This window comes from Protopterus annectens, chromosome 13.part0 (assembly GCF_019279795.1).
Source record: "Protopterus annectens isolate FY-2018-M chromosome 13.part0, PAN1.0, whole genome shotgun sequence".
In the NCBI taxonomy this organism is placed as follows: domain Eukaryota; kingdom Metazoa; phylum Chordata; order Ceratodontiformes; family Protopteridae; genus Protopterus; species Protopterus annectens.
Genome location: NC_056747.1, coordinates 1,174,745,502 through 1,174,764,222, shown reverse-complemented (window position 1 = coordinate 1,174,764,222; position 18,721 = coordinate 1,174,745,502). Strand labels below are relative to the sequence as shown.

The window sequence follows — 18,721 nt, the reverse complement described above, 5'->3', positions numbered from 1 at the left end:
AGTCCGATTGGGACAGAGCCCATTTTCAATGGAGGCCCAGGGAGAAACACTCCAGCCTGTTGTCAGTGGTTTCTGTGCTTCCTCTGGTCTCAAGCATCCTGGTGATGTTCTCAGCATAGAGAAGTTCCACCCTGGAGAAGTCACAATGTGATGCCTGTCTATGCTCTGGAAGTCAGGCTGTCTGTCTGATGATCTCGTTCAATTAAATGCAGAAATGCAGAAGAAAATAAGTAATACTGTAGCAGTGTGATCCTAATATTCAAACATGAAGGTATGTTAATGCAGCTGTGGTTTATTTTCAAGAATGGTATGGAGCGCCGAGGGATAACCTGGGATGGAGTGTAGATGTATTACATACACATAGCTCCTTTTAGAGGCTGATTACACACGAAGTCCAAGTGAATAAGTTATGTAATGGGTAGAAGAGTAAGAACATATGGCTGATATTCATAATCACATCAGCTGTAACTAGATCTCCTCTTCAGAGACAAAGAAAGGGACAGAAAACTGGGAATAAAGGCTGCCTTAGCCAAACTTGCCTATCACACCTTGCCAATAAGAGAATTTAACTCATAATCCAATCTTGAGACCTGGAATGTCCACCTGGAATTGTAAGACCACATTCTGCACAGGGTGAAGTGCCTCACTTGTGGGGGTTTGAAATTGGGTAGTACGTGTCAGACTGTACAGGTCAATAGGGATTGATGGGTCTGAGGAATTGTTCTTGCAGCTAGAAAGAAGCTGATAGGAGGTAAAAGAATAGACAGAGGTGTAAAAAAAAAGGGGGGGGGGCCTTGCCAGCTGTATTACTGCCTCCATTTTAACCATCTGTTCAAGAGCACTCTTACTTAAAGTGTGTAATAAGTGATTTGGGTTCTTGATTTTTTTTTCAGTACAGCTGTCACACATGTTCACAATGTATATGAAACCTTGTACACAAAAGCTTGCAGTGAAAGCACCTGTCAGATGGTTTGTGTTACTTATTTGTTTACTCTGTTTTGGTGTCTCTAGGTAGCAAGGCTTTGGGGAATGCAAAAGAATAGACCAGCTATGAATTATGACAAGCTCAGTCGATCTCTCAGATACTACTATGAGAAAGGCATCATGCAGAAGGTAAGTCTGTACCAGATTTAACTATTATGAGAGCATCAGATGTTTCCTGCAGTATTTTCTCATGTGGGCAGCCATTTCAAGTATCAGAATGCTTGCCTTTCATATTCATATTTAGCATGGGGGAGGCTTCTTCCTTATTCTTTATTGTGGTAACTCAAAACTGTTCTGGGAAGTCTCATCACTCCCATGAACACCATTTCATTTTAAGGATATAGCAACCCCCATGTGTTACCAGATGTTAAGCATGTGTGGGGAAAAATGAGCCCCAGAGTGACACAAAGCATTTCTACCTGCCTTATTACAGTGGCTGACAGCTGGGGGCGGGGGACAGTAGCTGTAAAAAAACATAGTGTTCTTGTGGTCATCTGACTACCAGACAAGACATACACTGGCATGGCCTGTTCTGCCTCTAAGAATAAAACAACACCAATAAATATCAGCAGTTCAAGCCAGATGCCCAAAAGAGAGGAAAATTGTTGGCTTACTTTATGAACAACAAAATGGCACTGGTGAATGCTGCTTTGTACAGAGAATGCAGGACAAGGTCCTCCTGAAGCCTGAACGTTTGATCAAAGTATGATCACAAGGAGAAACAGCTGGAGAGCAGGCTTAAGCCTTATCCTCTTCAAAGTAATTCCAGTATTCAAATGGCCTACTGAAACCAGCGGGTGGTGAGCTGAACATCAGGTAAGAAGGGGTTGAGCCTGAACCTATCCTTAACCTCAACTGTGAGTGAAGGGACTGTAGAAGGTCCACTCTCAGCTTCCACTATAGGAAATGTTCCTGTGGTTCTTGTACCTCTCTGCTCCCGCATATGCTAGAGCTCATGGTCAGTGAGCCTGGCCCTGGAATACTAATTTTTAAGTTATACACTAATGGATTGGTAGTACTTGGGAGTGAGGACTCTCCTTCTGGGACAGTCCCACACCAGGCCTCATACCTCAAAGTCTGGATATAAAACAGATGCTTAAGTCTTCTTGAGCTTGAGTCATGAATGTGAGAGGGCACCATTAGAGAACTGATTCTGAAACTCAGGGAAGAGCTAACACAGGCCTTTCCCCAGTTCATAATGCTCATTGTAAGCATGTGATAAAACACTGGTTCTCAGTTGCACAAGTAACATCAGTCTGTCAGATGCTTGCTTCCATGTGATTTCCTCTGCATGATCCTACTTTTGAAGATTTGCTCATTCTTATGAAGAAGAGCTTGGATTGGCTTCAAGCCCCTTATCCCTTCCTTTAAGAAGTTTCTGGGAAGGTGTCTGAGGAAGGAGGCTGAGGAGCCCTAAGTCAACCTTACCCTTGGATCCAGTTATTTAGGATGCCATTAACAGTGTGGCATAGCAACTCACTGGACCACTTCCAACTCCATCCATTCAAACTTGATGAACTCCCTGAGTCATAGAAGAAGGAGGATTTATGGGTGACTTTGTATGTATTCTTGATATTAGAGTACTATGTGTGCTACTGAAACTCTCTGTTGGCACTCTGGCTGCATCCAGAGGTTTCTGGGTGTTCTTGCATGTGATGGAATAACTTGGGGTTGTTTTCCTTGAAGGGAGAAGCTCAGGTATAACATTTTGAATGCTTATTTCTTGGGGAAAGTGCTGTTTGGCCAACCTTTCTAAGACCGACAAGCTCTTGACAGTGAAACAAACTTTATTTCTGTAGTTTCAACCTACTTTCACTCCTTGACAACCTCAAAATTTTGGAGGAAGAAGCCTCCTTATCTCCTAAGGAAAGCCCTTAAGCATCACAGCACCTTGACTCCTCTGGTGCTTCAAAGTGACCCAGGAGGATGACTCCTCTAATCTTTACTCCACCCTATTCAGTATGGAATTTCCATAGGTGCAATTTTTCCAGGTTCGCCACAGTTTGGAAGAACCGTTATTATGGATCAGTGAGTTCTTGGATCACTGTCACTTTCTGAACGCAACAGTTTCCTGCTAGAAAGAGCTGATCAATTAGACCATCGAAGTGAGCGCTCTTGAACAGACTTAGAATGTAGCGGTTGTCTCAATGTCCTAGGGTTTAATGTTGACTTTATTGTTCACAAGGGGTCAGATGACCTCTGTTTCAGTCTGAATCTCAACATCATCAGCTTCACTACATGGGAGCATCCCTTTTCTCCTGCATGATACATTTGTGGTATCCTTGGACAGGTTTTTGATGCCTTTTGATGCACTAACATTTAAAATCTGCACAGGAGACTTCTCTGGTTTGGTCCAGTTGGGTACCACTTCCAGTACAAAGTGTTACAGTGTGCGAATTCTTTGTCACCCACAGTCTTCACCAAGGTGTTAGCCATGATAGCTGAAGCTTTACAAGAGAATGCTACCCTAGTGTTCCCATAGTCAGATTGTTTCATTATCAGTCAGAAATCCAGTCTGTGGTGTGGCCTTAAATAATCATATAAAAGTGGATGAAAAAAGGTGATATCCATTTTTCAGGGAGGCAATGCTTATCTAGATTTAGGCCATAAAGAGGGGCATCAGTTTTAGCAAGCCCCCTGACCCAACACCCAATTAATTAAATATGGCAATTCAAAAATTGCATTAACTTGGTGCAAAATTAATAATTTTGTTCAACTCTTTAAATAAAAGTGGTCCTGGATAAAGTAAAACTAACACTACAGTAAGAAAATCAAATAGTACTGCTCTGAGGAAATGCACGTTGAGCAAACCTAAGGCAGGTAGATCAGAATCCTCCTAAGTGCTGTCTACATCCTAGTACTGAATACTAAAATGTGTAGACTGACATTCTCCTGTTCTCAAGGTGTTAGAGACAGACAGACAGACAAAGTGAATCAAGGTGTTAGAGACAGACAGACAGACAAAGTGAAGTTGTTTCTGTAGATATTTTAGTTGTAACATTTTCTTCTAGATTGAGAATGCAGATTTAAATGGCTTGTAATTCCAGACTGTAATGCATTTTAATAGGCTTAGTTTTTTTTTTTTTAGTTCCCTATTACATTTCTATTTGAAATGGGTTTTTTATGTTTTTTTGAATGAAAAGTAGTTTTTATGATCTCCTGGGTCTGTATGTTTGGGATAAAATATGAAGATCTGCATAACGTGTAATTACAAAGTGAGTGATATATTCCTTATTAATTAAGGCAGATTATTTATAGTATCCATTTAACACACAAATAAGACTTTATTAGTCTAAATGAGTGGAATAGTTTTTCGTTTGCATTATCAATATCTCAGCTTCTTTCTAGGATAGAGGGGAGACTCTTACCTCCTAACCCAGCTTTCATAGTTACGGCTAAAGTGTGTATGAAATTGTTGTGAAATGTTTATATAATTCAGCTTCAAAGCCATCTGGACTGTTTTGGTGAGTGGAGGTTAAACATATTTCATTTTTTTTTAATCTAGTAAATATTTAAGAATGCCCTCCTTACAGAGAAGTAAAAGAGTAAGCATAATCAGGGTCTCGAGAAGTGACCGCTGCCCATATGTGGCTGCAGTCAGCGTCTTGAGAAATGACTGCTAATGACCGCTGACCATATGTGGCTGCAATCAGGGTTGTGAGAAATGACTGCTGCCCATATGTGGCTGCAGTCAGCGTCTTGAGAAATGACTGCTAATGACTGCTGCCCATATGTGGCTGCAGTCAGCGTCTTGAGAAATGACTGCTAATGACCGCTGACCATATGTGGCTGCAATCAGGGTTGTGAGAAATGACTGCTGCCCATATGTGGCTGCAGTCAGCGTCTTGAGAAATGACTGCTAATGACTGCTGACCATATGTGGCTGCAATCAGGGTTGTGAGAAATGACTGCTGACCATATGTGGCTGCAGTCAGGGTCTTGAGAAATTACTGCTGCCCATATGTGGCTGCAGTCAGCGTCTTGAGAAATGACTGCTGACCATATGTGGCTGCAATCAGTATCTTGAGAAATGACTGCTGACCATATGTGACTGCACCAGGTCCTTGTGGTACTGAATATATGGAAGTAGTATTCTGCAAATGAGTCAGGTTTTCTTAGAAAATCAAAAGAAGTTAATTGTAGAGGCTCTTCCTTGTAGGAATTTGCCCAGAAATCTAGATAAGCAGTGATCCTTACAGAGCCTCTTGTACTAAAATTGGTTTATTTCCTTTTGGGAGAACAGTTCTGATGGCACAGCAGAAATTTGTGAAGGACATGTCCATTGTGGCCACCTGAAAACTGAGGTTTTATTCCCTTCTACAGAGGCTAGGCTGGTCGTACAAGATGAAATCCCACTCTCTACCTCCAAGAGGAAGCACAGTTGAAACACATTTGAAAGAGGCCATGGAATTGAGGAAGAGAAGGCACTGCCTCTCTGGATCTGATGTCCTCAAGCCTCAACAGGGCTTGGTGAGGCTACTACAGCCTCTTACTCCAAGCTCAGTGGTTCCCTCACCACTAGTTACATTGGTTTGTCCATTGTCTAGTAACTGTCTCCTATGGTTATATTTTGTTTCTGTGCACTCACAGAGGGCTTGCCAAAAGTTGGGGAAGTACTTCTGGTGTCAAAACCATTAGCTTTTTTGTGTTCAAGAAGCCTCATAAATTCCAGCCTCTTTATGGAATGCTTTAATTGCTCACAGGTGAAGGTCCAGTGGTTCTCATTCAGACAAAAAAGGCAATGCAAATGGTAATCTGCAATGAGAACATGTCTTCCACATATAGTAATTTATTTATTACTATATATTTATTTATTTATTGCATTTGTATACTGGGATGATCTGGTAGAGTAAATAAGCCTGTTCTGTTTCAGCAGCGGTCTGGGGAAATTTTTTCAGGAAAATATGGCAAAATACATAAAAGTGAAATAAAAATGCACAATATACAGAAATATATAGAAAACAGAGCAAAGACATAAAATGTACAATAAAGGGAAAGTATAAGATGGTACGTTTGAAATAGGCTCATAGTATAAGGTGGAAGATTGAAATAGAATTTACTTAACATACATAGTGTCGTAACAGGACTGCTACGGTGGTACGGCGGTAGCATTGCTACCTTACAGCAAGAGGTTCTCCCGTTCGATTCTCAGCTTGGCTTGGGAGTGCCTTCTTTGTGGAGTCTGCATGTCCTTCCCGTGGTTGGGTAGCATTTGAAAGACATGCATGTGTAAATGGGCGTGCCTTCGTTGAAGGTTGGGCGTTGATCTGGCACCTCAGCATTTCTTAAAAATCTACTGCCAATCATTAGCGGACAAGAGTTCCGCTATGGCGACCCCTTACCGGGATAAAGCCGAAAGACAAACAACAACAAAAACATAGTGTTGTAACATTTGCAGATGAAGAAAATAAACTTGAAAAGCCTTACAGCAAGAGGTTCTCCGGTTCGATTCTCAGCTTGGCTTGGGAGTGCCTTCTTTGTGGAGTCTGCATGTCCTTCCCGTGGTTGGGTAGCATTTGAAAGACATGCATGTGTAAATGGGCGTGCCTTCATTGAAGGTTGGGCATTGATCTGGCACAAAATCTACTGCCAATCATTAGCGGACAAGAGTTCCGCTATGGCGACCCCTTACCGGGATAAAGCCGAAAGACAAACAACAACAAAAACATAGTGTTGTAACATTTGCAGATGAAGAAAATAAACTTGAAAAGCCTTTCAGTAAAATTAGAAAATGCAAAGCTACCTCTTGCTAGGCCTTAAACAATAGAGTAAAGTGAAGGGTAGAAGAACCTAAAGGATAAGGAAAGGTTCAAGGGGGTTGGCAGTAGAAGTAAGTAGGAAAGCTGGGAGTACATGAGTGAAAATAAATGATCTTTTTGATGACTAAAACGATATGGATAGCAGGAGAAGGATGGGAAAGGGGCTGCAGGTTTGTTAGCCAGAAGAGGTGCATGAGCAAAGCCATATGTCCATTAGGTCCTTTAGTTATATTTTAAGGGACTTACTGTTTTATATTAATGTAAGAGAGGGGGAGAGAGGGAGGGATGGAATTCCATATTTTAGAGACAGCAATGAGTGCATTTTCTAGAGATGTCATGGGATTCAGAAAGCAATCTACACAACATTCTAATATCAAGCAATGTAACATTCACAGTCAAATTTAACAGTTCTGTAATAAATAAATAAGATGTTATAAAACTGCTAGCCCCTCATACCTTACCACAATCCACACCATTTCCAAACCCCCTACTCCCAATTCTCTCTCTAAAAATAGGAGGTCACCTGAGACTGTTGGTAAAATGGTTGAAGGAAATCACTCAGGACCATACCAGTTCTACTTCACCTTATGAACCAGGGGGATACAACGAGAGTACTGGAGTAGGAAGAAGGCACAGGAATTTTCTCAGGGCTGGCTGTATCCCAAGAAAAGATGGCCCATGGAAGTAGATCTTAAATTTATAATGGCTAAACTAGCTTCTAAAAAAAGAGGAATTGACAGTCCCCTCTCCCACTCTACTGCAGAGGTGTTAAAACTGTCACAGCACTGAGAGACCCTTGCAGAATCAATTCCTCTTGGACTACTAAAGAATACCCTGAACAAGGTCTGCAGTTTAGTTACTTTTCTGGCTGTAGCTGGATAACTTCTAAGTATAGTGTAAAACAAGGTCTGAGCCAAACATAAATGAGAGTAATTAGAGACAGAAAAGAAGCAGTCCTTTTACAGAAGGCAAAGAAGATAACAGTGACTCACACAAATACCATTATATGTCAATGGCATGAGAATTCACAGTTTGGCATGAGTCACACAAAGCATTATGAGAAAGAGAAAGGGTTGATGGAGAACAAGATCACATTGATACATAAAGCCCCATTGGTAGCCATGGTGTGGAAAACAGGCTAAAATTACAAATAAAGCACTTAGAGTGTTTTTAGGTGTTAAAATAGGTCAGGAAACAAAGAATGAAAAAAAAAAGATTTTTTTTTAGTTCTAGGGTGGAGTTTTCCTTTAAATAAACTGATCAGGGTTTAGTGAATAACCTAAGACTGTGGTCTCCGGTGAGGGGGTGTTGTTGGCAAAAAAACGTTAACGATACTGCAGCAAAACAATCAGAGGGAATCAGTAGCTTACGGTGAACATTTGGGGGCAAAAATTATTCCCAAGAGGCTACAACGGAAAAAGAATACCCACACCTTGGAAGCATATATTGGATTTAATGTATAATAGTTTTAAAGAAATGTTGAATGTTTTTTTTTTTTCAAATACTGTTGGTTGAAAGTTTTGCTTATAAGCAAAAAATCCAGTCACAAAGATTTCATACAAGAGTATATCACTGTTTTACAACAGGGAGTACTGCCTACCAAGTAACACATTGGCCACTATGGGAAGAGTAAGTGATAAGTCTTAGGGTAAGATTTTCTAGAAAATAATGTGAAAAAGTTAATGAATAGCTGGAAAGTAATTAGCTGGAATGTTAATGGGCTAACTAGCCTTGTTAAAAGGGAGAGGATATTAAATTAGCTAAAAAAGGAAGGGATATCATCCTAACTCTAATAGAAACTCGCTAGACATTAAATGAACACCTGAAACTTGGAAGGCATGGATTTAAAATGCTGGGTGGATCAGGCTATATAGAGAGCGCTGAGAAGGACAGGTTATATAATATACTAGGCTCTTCCTTTTGGAGTTACAGATAGATTAGTAGATGGCATGGGATGCTATGTTATTATTAGGGAATTGTATGAAGCCCAGTTAATAACTGTGACAGCATTCTATATTCCTGTCTGAGCTGAGTATAGGGGGATACTGGGAAAAGTTTTTAGAGGTTAGGTAGAAGCTGGGAGAAGTATTTAAATTTCAGGAAGGGATGTTATTAATAGTTGGAGAGTGGAACCAGATACATACCTCTGTGGATGCCTACAGTGAGAGAATAAGATGAAAAATAATAACGGATGAAAAAAATGAAAGCATTACTAAATCAGTTAGGGATGGTAGACATTTGGGGAATAAAAGGTAAACAAGGAGCAGGGGCCTGTACATACTATTCCAAGAGCACAGGAGCATAGTTGAGAGTAGATTGGGGATATATTCAGAGGGAGAATGCACATCAGATCCAACAGATGGAGGTGGGGCCATCCTCTTCTCAGATCATGCATCGTTAATGTTAGTGTTAGCAAACCCTAATGCAAAGGTCATGAGAAGGCATTGGCGATTTCCTTCTTATAAGTTAATAACTGTGGCAGCACTCCATATTCCTGTCCATGCTAAGTATAGGAGATACTGGGAGAAGTCTTTAGAGGTTAGGAGGATAATGGGAGAACTTTTTTAAATTTCATGAAGGGATGTGATTAATGTTAGTATTAGCAAATCCCAGTACGGAAGTCAGGAGAAGGCGCTGGTGTTTTCTTACCTGTAAGTTAAACAACTTAGACTCTACTGAAAAGTAAAGGACTACTGAATTCGGAATTAAATTATAAAAATGGAGAAAAAAGTTGAAGACCGCAATAATTTCAGACAATATACAGGGACAGATTATACTAATGGAAAGAGAGGAAGAACAGGGAGAGATACAGAAAAGAAAGGTATTTCAACAAAAAAAATGAAAGAATTACAGGTGCAGGAGAAAGCTATGACTAAACAAGATGAGGAACAGTTATGTAAGTTTAAAAATGTTTACAGGAAATAAATGATAGAAGGTTATTAGTAAAATAAAATATAGTTCAAATGGTATCTTTTGCTAGTTCACCAACGTGTTAAAGAGCCATGGCACTCAGATTAAGACAGCAGGAACATGAACAGGGTATATATAGACTAAGAGATATGAATACAGCAGAAATAAGAGTCCATAGGAGGGATATACAAAGAATATTGGCAACATACTAGGAACAACTGTACACTTCAGCGTGGTCGAGTGATAACTTAGTGGAGGGGGAGTGACCAGATGTTTGAAAGGGTTAGAGCTCAAGAAACTTATAGCAGAAGAAAAAGAATATCTAAAGAGGAGGTTCATGGAAGAAGAAATAAAGAAGGCATTAGATAAATTGTCTCTAGGGTAATCTCCTGGGATGGATGGGATTCCAATTAAGATTTGGAAAATATTAGAATGAAAGGAAAAATGTATGTGGAACAGGTTATTCAATGAAGTAATGTAAACCTTCCAAATCTCAGAGTCATGGAAAAAATTGATAATCTCCCCAATTCACAAAGAAGGAAAATACCCCTGCATTCTAAGTCATATCGGCCAATGTCAGTATCAAACCATGATTACAAACTGTTCGTGTTTATAATAGCAACAAGAGTGAGTAAAGTATTGGTTAGAATAATATCAAAATATCAGGCAGGGTTTGTGATAGGTCGGAGAGTAATTCGTACAGTAATGATAATAGAAGACTCCCAGACAACAAAATCACAGGTTGCATTAGTGTGTCTGGATCCTGAAAAAGTGTTTGACAGAGTGGAGTGACACATCTTATATAAGGTATTATGGGGAATGGATTTCCCGAAAAAGTTCATTATGCTATTGAACAGTACATATGAAGACTCCTCTGCACAGATAAAGATATAAGACCATGTCTGTCAGGTAATATATAGATTAATAGGGAAACCCATCAAGGGTACCCCCTATTCCAACTTTCATTTGCACTATATTTGGAACCCCTAGCAACTGTTCGAAAAAGTCAAAAATAAGAGGTTATACTTTGGGAAGAAGGGAACATGATGATGTCATTTTGACATTGTCTAAGCCAAAGGAAGATTTTTTTTTTTGAAGCTATGGAAAAAATAAGGGGAATCTGGCCAACTTTCAGGGTACAAAATAAACAAGGACAACTCACAGGCAATAGATATAAACATAGGGGATACCAATGACTTAAAGGAGGCCTATCCAGGGATATGCAGACAGATATCTAGGTATTTGGTTGGCAAGGTCACTAGAAGAAGCCAAAAGGATATCATACAGGAAAAACAGATAAAATTAGGAAGGCAGTGAAAAGCTGGAGAAATTAAGCCTCGACTAGGATCAAAGGGTACAGATCTTTCAATGGCACATACTTCCTCATTTACTTTTTCTTGGACAGGCTGTTTGGTTCGCAATAGAAAAGGAAAATAGAAATAAGTTATTAAAAATAATGAAGGATTTTTGGGCAAGATGCCAAACCTAGATTGGCCTCGGAGAAGGTTCAATTACCAAAGGAGCTGGAAGGCTTATCCACCCCAGGATCACTTTATATAGTCAAGCATTAACATTATCATACTATGGGAAATGCCAGAGCATGCAGAGTAAGGTGGAAGGACATGATTTTTAGAAAAGGATCCAGAGATTAGCTATAAAGATATGTTAGAGCTAATATGGGGTAACAACAGGCATATTTTATGACTCATCCACTGGTAAATAGATGCACCATGCATGAGGAAAGCATTATTTGTAATGGTGGGTAATTAAATAAAAATTTAAGAACCTTGTGGTAGGAAATGCAGAAAGTATTTTCCCGTATGATATTAAGAGATTGGAAGCAAAGAGATTCAGATTAGAAAAGTTTAGGTTAATAGGGTGGTAGTAGAAAGAGTTAGTAACACTGATTAACTGGTAATCTCAAATGGTAGTAACACTGATTAACTACCAGTCTCAAATGGTAGTAACACTGATTAACTACTGGACTCAAATGGTAGTAACACTGATTAACTACTGGTCTCAAATGGTAGTAGCAGATGAAATACCTTCCCGGAATAGAGAGCAAGGGCCGTATAATATTCCAGATAGAACGAGGGTTCAGCATGAAGGATTAACTTGCTGGATAAGAATGATGAAATGGGGTAAAATGTAGAGAGTACAAGCCACCACTTGTTCAATGGATAAATAGCCTCAGAGAAGGCAAGGTAGGAAATAATATAGTTTCTCAACTCTGGAAAAAGTTAATCTCTATCAAAGATCCTATAATAGACAAGGTGAAAGCAAGGTGAAAAGGATTTCTTGGAAAGGATGTATCAAAGGCACACTGGATAAAAACTCTGCAATTACCCTAAACAGCAATAAAATCAAGGCAATATAGAATTTTTGGTTGAAGTGTCAACATAAGTTTTTATACTCCAGTAAGGTTATCCAGAATGTTCCCAGAGGAGAGTGAGTATTGCTGGAGATGTGGGGTCCAAGAAAGGGGGACCTGAGAACATGGTTTTTGGAGTGTATGAAATTAAGCAAGTATAAAGAAGATGTGAAACAGATGTTGAAGAACATAATCAGGCAACAGATTAGATTAATGAAGGAACTATTTTTTTACATAGTGTAAGGGGGTTACTTATCTAGGTCACAGAAGATTTTATTGTGATAGTACTATTACTCACCCAGAAGGAAATTCATAAAATATGGAAAAGCCAGACACCCACCTACAATATCAGATCTAAAAATGGTAGTAAAAAGGTTAAGATTAGATGAGTAAAACTGCCAGAAGGTTACCCAAATAAAAAGTAAAGCACCAGGACTCAGTGGTTGCAGTTTAAGGACGGTACACAAGAGGAAAGGTCAGTAACATCTGAAGAGAGTAATGGCCAGAAGAGGAAGTAGAGGTGATTAAATGGATAGGTGATGACTGGACTTATGGTTGTATTTGCTTTATGAACTGTAGAACAAGGATCTTGTTTAAATAATCCCTTAGTTGGCTTTATGTTTGACTAATGTAAAATTATGGAAAAGAGAAGCTGTAACAATTGTAACAGTGGTTTTGGTACTGCGGTCAGCTGTTTAAGATTGGACAGTGGTACTTTGGATAAGGGGTGTGGAAATATTTTGTCACCCAGCCACTGGTAAATGGATGCACCATGCATGAGAAATGCACCATTTGTAATGGTGACTAACTAAATAAAAAAGGCTAAGGCTCAAAAAAAAGTAATTAACATTTTAATGTATCTCAAGAAAAACCGTTATAAATGAAAGGGCACATTACCAGTTGCAGCATCAGTCTCCATGGTTCTGAAATATCTCTTGGACGTATTTAATGCTGTCCTCCAGGTGCTGTACCATTAAGTCATGTATGGTCACAACATCCAACTTCCACATAAGCTTCAAGTCAACTTCCTTAGCTTTCCTAAGAGTAAGGCATTTTTGAAAGGACATTTCAACTAAAAACACTGATTAGGGGCCCTGTACCTCCAATTCATTCTAGAGAAGCTTACTGGGTGCCCTTGAACCTGCCATTTTGGCAAATCTTAGATTTCTGCAGGGAAGGGCCTATTCTGGGTAGACGTTGTTTCAGCAAAGAGAACAGAGTTATCAACTCTTTCAGAACCCCTGCCCAGCTCACTTTCGATAAAGGGGGGGTCCTTCAGACAAATACTACATTTATTTTAAACATACTGTTAAAAACTGAGAAAAAATATTTTCTGCATTAAAATATTGTATTTATTTAACATTATTCAAGCAACTGGCACCTCAAAATGTAAGGTCTTCAAAGTTAAAATCCTACTTTTATGTCCAAGGTGGCTACAGTGTCTAGCTCTAAATCAAATGGTCAGTCTACTAGTTTTCTTTCCCAACAAGCGTAAACACTTACTGCATCATATAAATGTCTGCAGGCAAATGTAAGGTTCTGTCTGTGCAAAGCAAAATCCAATTGTCAATATGATAAATCCTTTGCTTTTTAAAGATTGAAACTACAGTGTCCAAGCTTGCCAATTAAATGAACAGCCAGCTGTAAAGTATTTTGCTGTGTTAAATATAGTAAACCTGTAGCAGCAAAACCAAGGACCCATTCTACAAGGGCTACTGTCACATCAGTGGCCATCAAGTACATCCATTAGACTATAGTAACATAGCAACTGCATGACCTTTAATAAGTGTATTTACCAAGCATACAGAGTTCAATATCATATCTTGATCTACTTTTGAAGCTGCTGATATTCATGATATGTTCTCATGGCAGTGAATACTCAAGATTGTTCACTAGGGTCTCTGTTTCATTATTTACTGCAGAAGGACCTTGTCTTATCAGATATTACCATAATGATAGAGCTGTAAGAACTAGAAACATCTTTAGTACGAGTTCATGTTAAATGATCGAACAACTAAAACATTGGACATCAGTTCATCGAGACGAAAGCATCAAACATTTTAATAATCGAAAATTGACTTCATCGAATCTCAGTGCATCGACCCAACAGTTGCGCACAAGTTAGAATTAATATAAATATTTACTACCATCACGTTATACATACCAAAACTAACATGTAAGATGGTAATGTCACAGCCGTTGGCCAACTATTGCAGTTCGATGTGTTGAAATTTGACATAGTCAGCTCTCAATGATTAAAATGTCCGATGCTTTTGTCATAATGAACTGCCGTTCGATGTTTTAGTCATTCTATCATTTAGTCATCATTAACATGGAAGCCTTTGGTACCTCCCCGTCTACACCTGAAATATGCTCGGCTTTTCTTTTCCTCCTTCTCTACTTATTCTCTTGTTTTTTCAAGTGACTGCAGCTCCAGGTGAAGAACTGGAGAGTGAGACAACAAATGGTGCATGATGGGAAAGAAGGAGCAAGGCTGCTTGAGAAAGGTTTGTCAACTGAGTAGTCCTAATGTCTGCTGCATGTAGTTTTGTCGGTTATCAAAAATGGGCCTACATCTTACATATCCATCATTGTTGCATACATAACTTTCAGTTTTAAACTAATGGATGATATTTTTAAAACTGCCTTAGATTAGAGTTAATTTATCCAAGTTTACATTTGTACAATTCAAGGGTATTGTCATGCACAGATGTACATGTCAAATGTAAATTTCTAGGTTTAAGACTTAGATGAATTAAAGCAGGAAAAGACCATCTCTTACCTGCCTGTAGTAAAACTGTTGTGCTTGTTGTAATCTGCTTAAGTATTGTGTTGAGCATTATTGTGTAAAATTATGTCTGTTTTCTTTCAGGTGGCTGGAGAACGTTATGTCTACAAGTTTGTTTGTGAGCCTGAAGCTCTTTTTTCACTGGCTTTCCCTGACAATCAGCGTCCAACCTTGAAATCAGAATTCGATCGCCAGGTGAATGAGGAAGACACAGTGCCCCTTTCCCATCTGGATGACAATGCAGCATATATTCCAGATATGGGGGTTGTGAATTCACAGCACTATGGCAAAGGATTTGCATACTGATGTTGAACCAAGTATCCAGATGACATATCTAAGTAATTATTTATATGTTTATGTTATTAAACACCTTTGAAGTACCCCTGGTGTTAAAAATCAAAGTGTAGACTCACCTTGGCTTACAGGCTGGAGCACTGGGTTCAGGGAAGAAAACTGGCAGGTTCAGAACCATACTAAAGTCCAGTATTGCATTTGCGGCCGTAGGCAAATCTCTATTTGTCCTTTTGCTCCCCAGAAATGGACAAGTGGGTTGTTGCATCATAGAAAATCTGCCTTAAGTTAAAAATGTAAATGAAGAAGATAAATGGGAGGGTGGCCTAATGCTTAAGGTGTTTGCCTTGCAAACACAAGGTGCAGGGTTCAAGTCTCCCAAGGGATAATTGGCTAGGCTTAAAATGGCTCACAAGGGCAGTTAGCCTAGTACTAACCTATGAACCTATGAAATAGCTTCCACAAGATTTATAAATAAGCATAGTCAAAGATAGCTTGTATCTTGTCCTGTTTTGTATAGAACTTCTGTTCATTCCAGCACAAGCGTATCACTCCATATTATACTCCACAATCCTTTTTTATTTTTTTTCAGATCCTATAAGCAATAACTGTGTTTATTACTTTTCCTAGTTATAGATCTTTCATATATACTGGACTGTTGTACAAGTTCTTTACGGGGTTGTGATGTGTGTGCATACAGCATGAGACAGCTTATGACTTTTGTACCACAAAGTTCTATGGTCAGACATGTATTTCTTGTGGCACTAGTGGATGAGTAAAACTCCACATGTAACATTCTAGCACTTCCAAAACATGTATATGCAGTATAGGGTAGTGTAAGTCAAAATGACCTACTCAAGTTTAATCTGAGTGGGTAAAAATAAGCAAAAAAGGAATAAGGGGGAAGCGTCAGTAAAGGAATGAGGACGTGGTTGTGGCAGTCTAAACAGAAGATGGGCTGCAGCACGTAGAAAATAATAAACAAGTTTAATGCCCCAAACGGGTTTTACTTTTAGAAGCAGTCCAATTGTAATTGTTAAATGTGTTTTTGTGCTTAATTGGAAGACGGTTAGGGTTAATGTTAGTACTTGTGAAGCAGGGTTGCCTAGAAACTGAAGATCTGCTCCATAATTGCCTTTGAGGTATCTTGAACGTCGCTGGTCATAATGTCAGTGCTGCTTAGGGATAGCCTGTAGGCAGTTAACTTTTCCACCATTTGTGAAATGTCCTATTCTTGATGACATAGTGTAGGATCAAAAATTGCATGTCAGACTGATTTTTATCACAAACACTTCTGTCACACACACAAATCTTTGTAATTGGAAAAAAGGGGAAAGTAATACATTTGTAGCCATTTCTTAAAATGTATGTTATCTTTTGTGCATTTGGACTCCTTTATTTTAATTGGCAAGCTGATTAGGAGACCACAAGTTGTGTACATACTGAAGATTTGAATGACTTCACACATTTATTTCAGGTTTTACTACTGCCGCCACACATGCTCGCACTCCATTGAACACCCATGCATATACACTGTATCGCTCTCACACACACACACATACACACACACACACACTGTAGCATATACAATGACTCTGGGTATGTGTAACACATAAATGTTACTGTTTTCTTATTAGACATACCGATGTGGGTTATTAGGGACCTAAGTGAAGTGCCTGTACGTGTTATGAATTTTTTTGCACAATCCACCCTCAGAATAAAAGGTGAAAATGCAGACTAGCTTCTCCATGAATAAAAAAGAAAAAAATCAGAACATGTTTGAAGCCAATTTTTTCTTCTCTGTGCAGAAGGGGATACTTTTACATTTAGGCCAAACAAATACAATTGCCTTTTAACACAGCATGTACTGTACATAAAACAAAGTATTCCAGATTTATTTACATCACATATTTTATTTCAGACTGAACAAAATGACTAGAATTTGCCACTGTTACAAGATAAGTTTGAGCATAAATGAAGTGCTGCAAAGAAATCCTGCTAAATGCATGAACGTGGATTATCCAGTTAGTTGTCCTGCCTTTTGTTTTATTTGCAATTTTTTTTTGCCTTTTAGCTATTTATACATTGCACTGTCTATTCAACCCTTATAAATTTCAAGTATATGTTTTATTTCTTTTGTATGGATACTTGTATGTTTCTGGTACACTGAAATACAATACAAAATTATACACACATTAAAATGCGTGTTTATTATACTTTAATTTCGAAATGAAGAAAGAAGTCAAAAAGTGAATCTGCAGTATTGTGAAGTCACCTCCTATTAAACCAAAGTGGTGTCCTGGCTGGATAAGTGGATCGCAACAACTAGAAATTGGTGACCTTAAAGTATAGCCAGTAGAATACATTGTTGGGCATAGTTTTTCCCCATACCCAAATGTTTAGTATTTGCATGAGGGATATCATTACAGTTTGGTAAAGATCGGGTATACAAGTATGTTTTTCAGGAAAGTCACACTGATGATAACTTTAAACAGGATAGGTGCAGTTTTATTCCATTCTTTCAGAATCTGTTTTCTCCACTTAACCTGTCGCTAGATTTTATATATGTTGGTATGATCCTGAATACTTGAGTGTAAAACCACACACAACATGCATATAAATGTTTGTTTTTCCTTTCATGGTCAGTATTCCAACACAGTTGATAAACACCAATCTGTCATAACCACTCTCTTATTGGTAATGATCTAAGTAGATCACAATGTCTGGGTATTTTGAGTAGCTCTGCTCTGAAACATTTGGAAGGTAGGCAGTTTTTAGCTGATACAAGCTGATTTGGCTCATTAAATGTAGCATTGCCTCCTAGTATCTAATTATTCTGCAAACTGGGTTATAGATAACACAGATTACAATGATCTCGGAGCATGTAGTTATGAAAGTAGATGTAATTCTTCATCTTAGCTTGCTGCATAAAGTATGTTTGAACTGTTATTTTACTAACAGTATACACCTAAAGTGAGAATCCTTTGCCCAAAATGAACAAAATGTATAGAAGATAGAAAACTTGACATAAAAAGGAAGGTGTCTTCCTTCTTGAGGTACCTTTGGAAAGGAATTGTGTTATTGTGTTACATTTATATGATATGAAACAGTTGTGATGTGCAACAACATTTCTCAAAATTCAGTAGCTTCTACTTTTTCTAAATTGAAGATCATTGCAGAGCCAGCAGTCATCTTGCAGGCAATGTAGTGCCAACGTCCCTCATAAAGCTGAGCATTTCCTTCCAGGTAAAGCCACTTCCTTTCTTACTTCCCAGACATTCCGTTCTGCTTTGCTCTTGCCTTCATCCATGGATGCCTATCCTCTTCCATGCTTCTTTGCTCAGCTGTGTCACGTATTTTCCTCCTTATCCTGATCTTCATTCTTTGGATCCTTTAGGAGTTTGTATACTTTGTACAGTAACGGTATTGTACATCCATGTACTGTAGTAGCCAGTAGACGGCCATGTACCAAAAATGCAGTTGGAAAGTTAGTGGCAACTGCCATTTAGTTACCAGCTGCCTTCAGTTTGTCCTGCTATAGCTAGTCAGTGTTCTGATACCAATGCAAACTGCAGCACTAGTAGTGAGTCACGCATGGGCAACCTTTCCACATAAAAG

At 38.8% G+C, this 18,721-nt stretch overlaps 1 protein-coding gene across 2 annotated transcripts in view; it reads left to right on the top strand.

Moving 5' to 3' along the window:
• The window catches only part of ETV4 (ETS variant transcription factor 4), a 748,952-nt gene extending 732,075 nt beyond the window's left edge, over positions 1 to 16,877 (top strand). For both annotated transcript variants that reach the window (XM_044055177.1, XM_044055178.1), the window contains exons 11-12: positions 1,012 to 1,113; positions 14,897 to 16,877. In XM_044055177.1, the coding sequence (XP_043911112.1) occupies positions 1,012 to 1,113; positions 14,897 to 15,118 (324 nt within the window). In that variant the 3' untranslated portion in view covers positions 15,119 to 16,877. The remainder of the gene's footprint in view (positions 1 to 1,011; positions 1,114 to 14,896) is intronic.
• Positions 16,878 to 18,721: the final 1,844 nt, after the last annotated feature.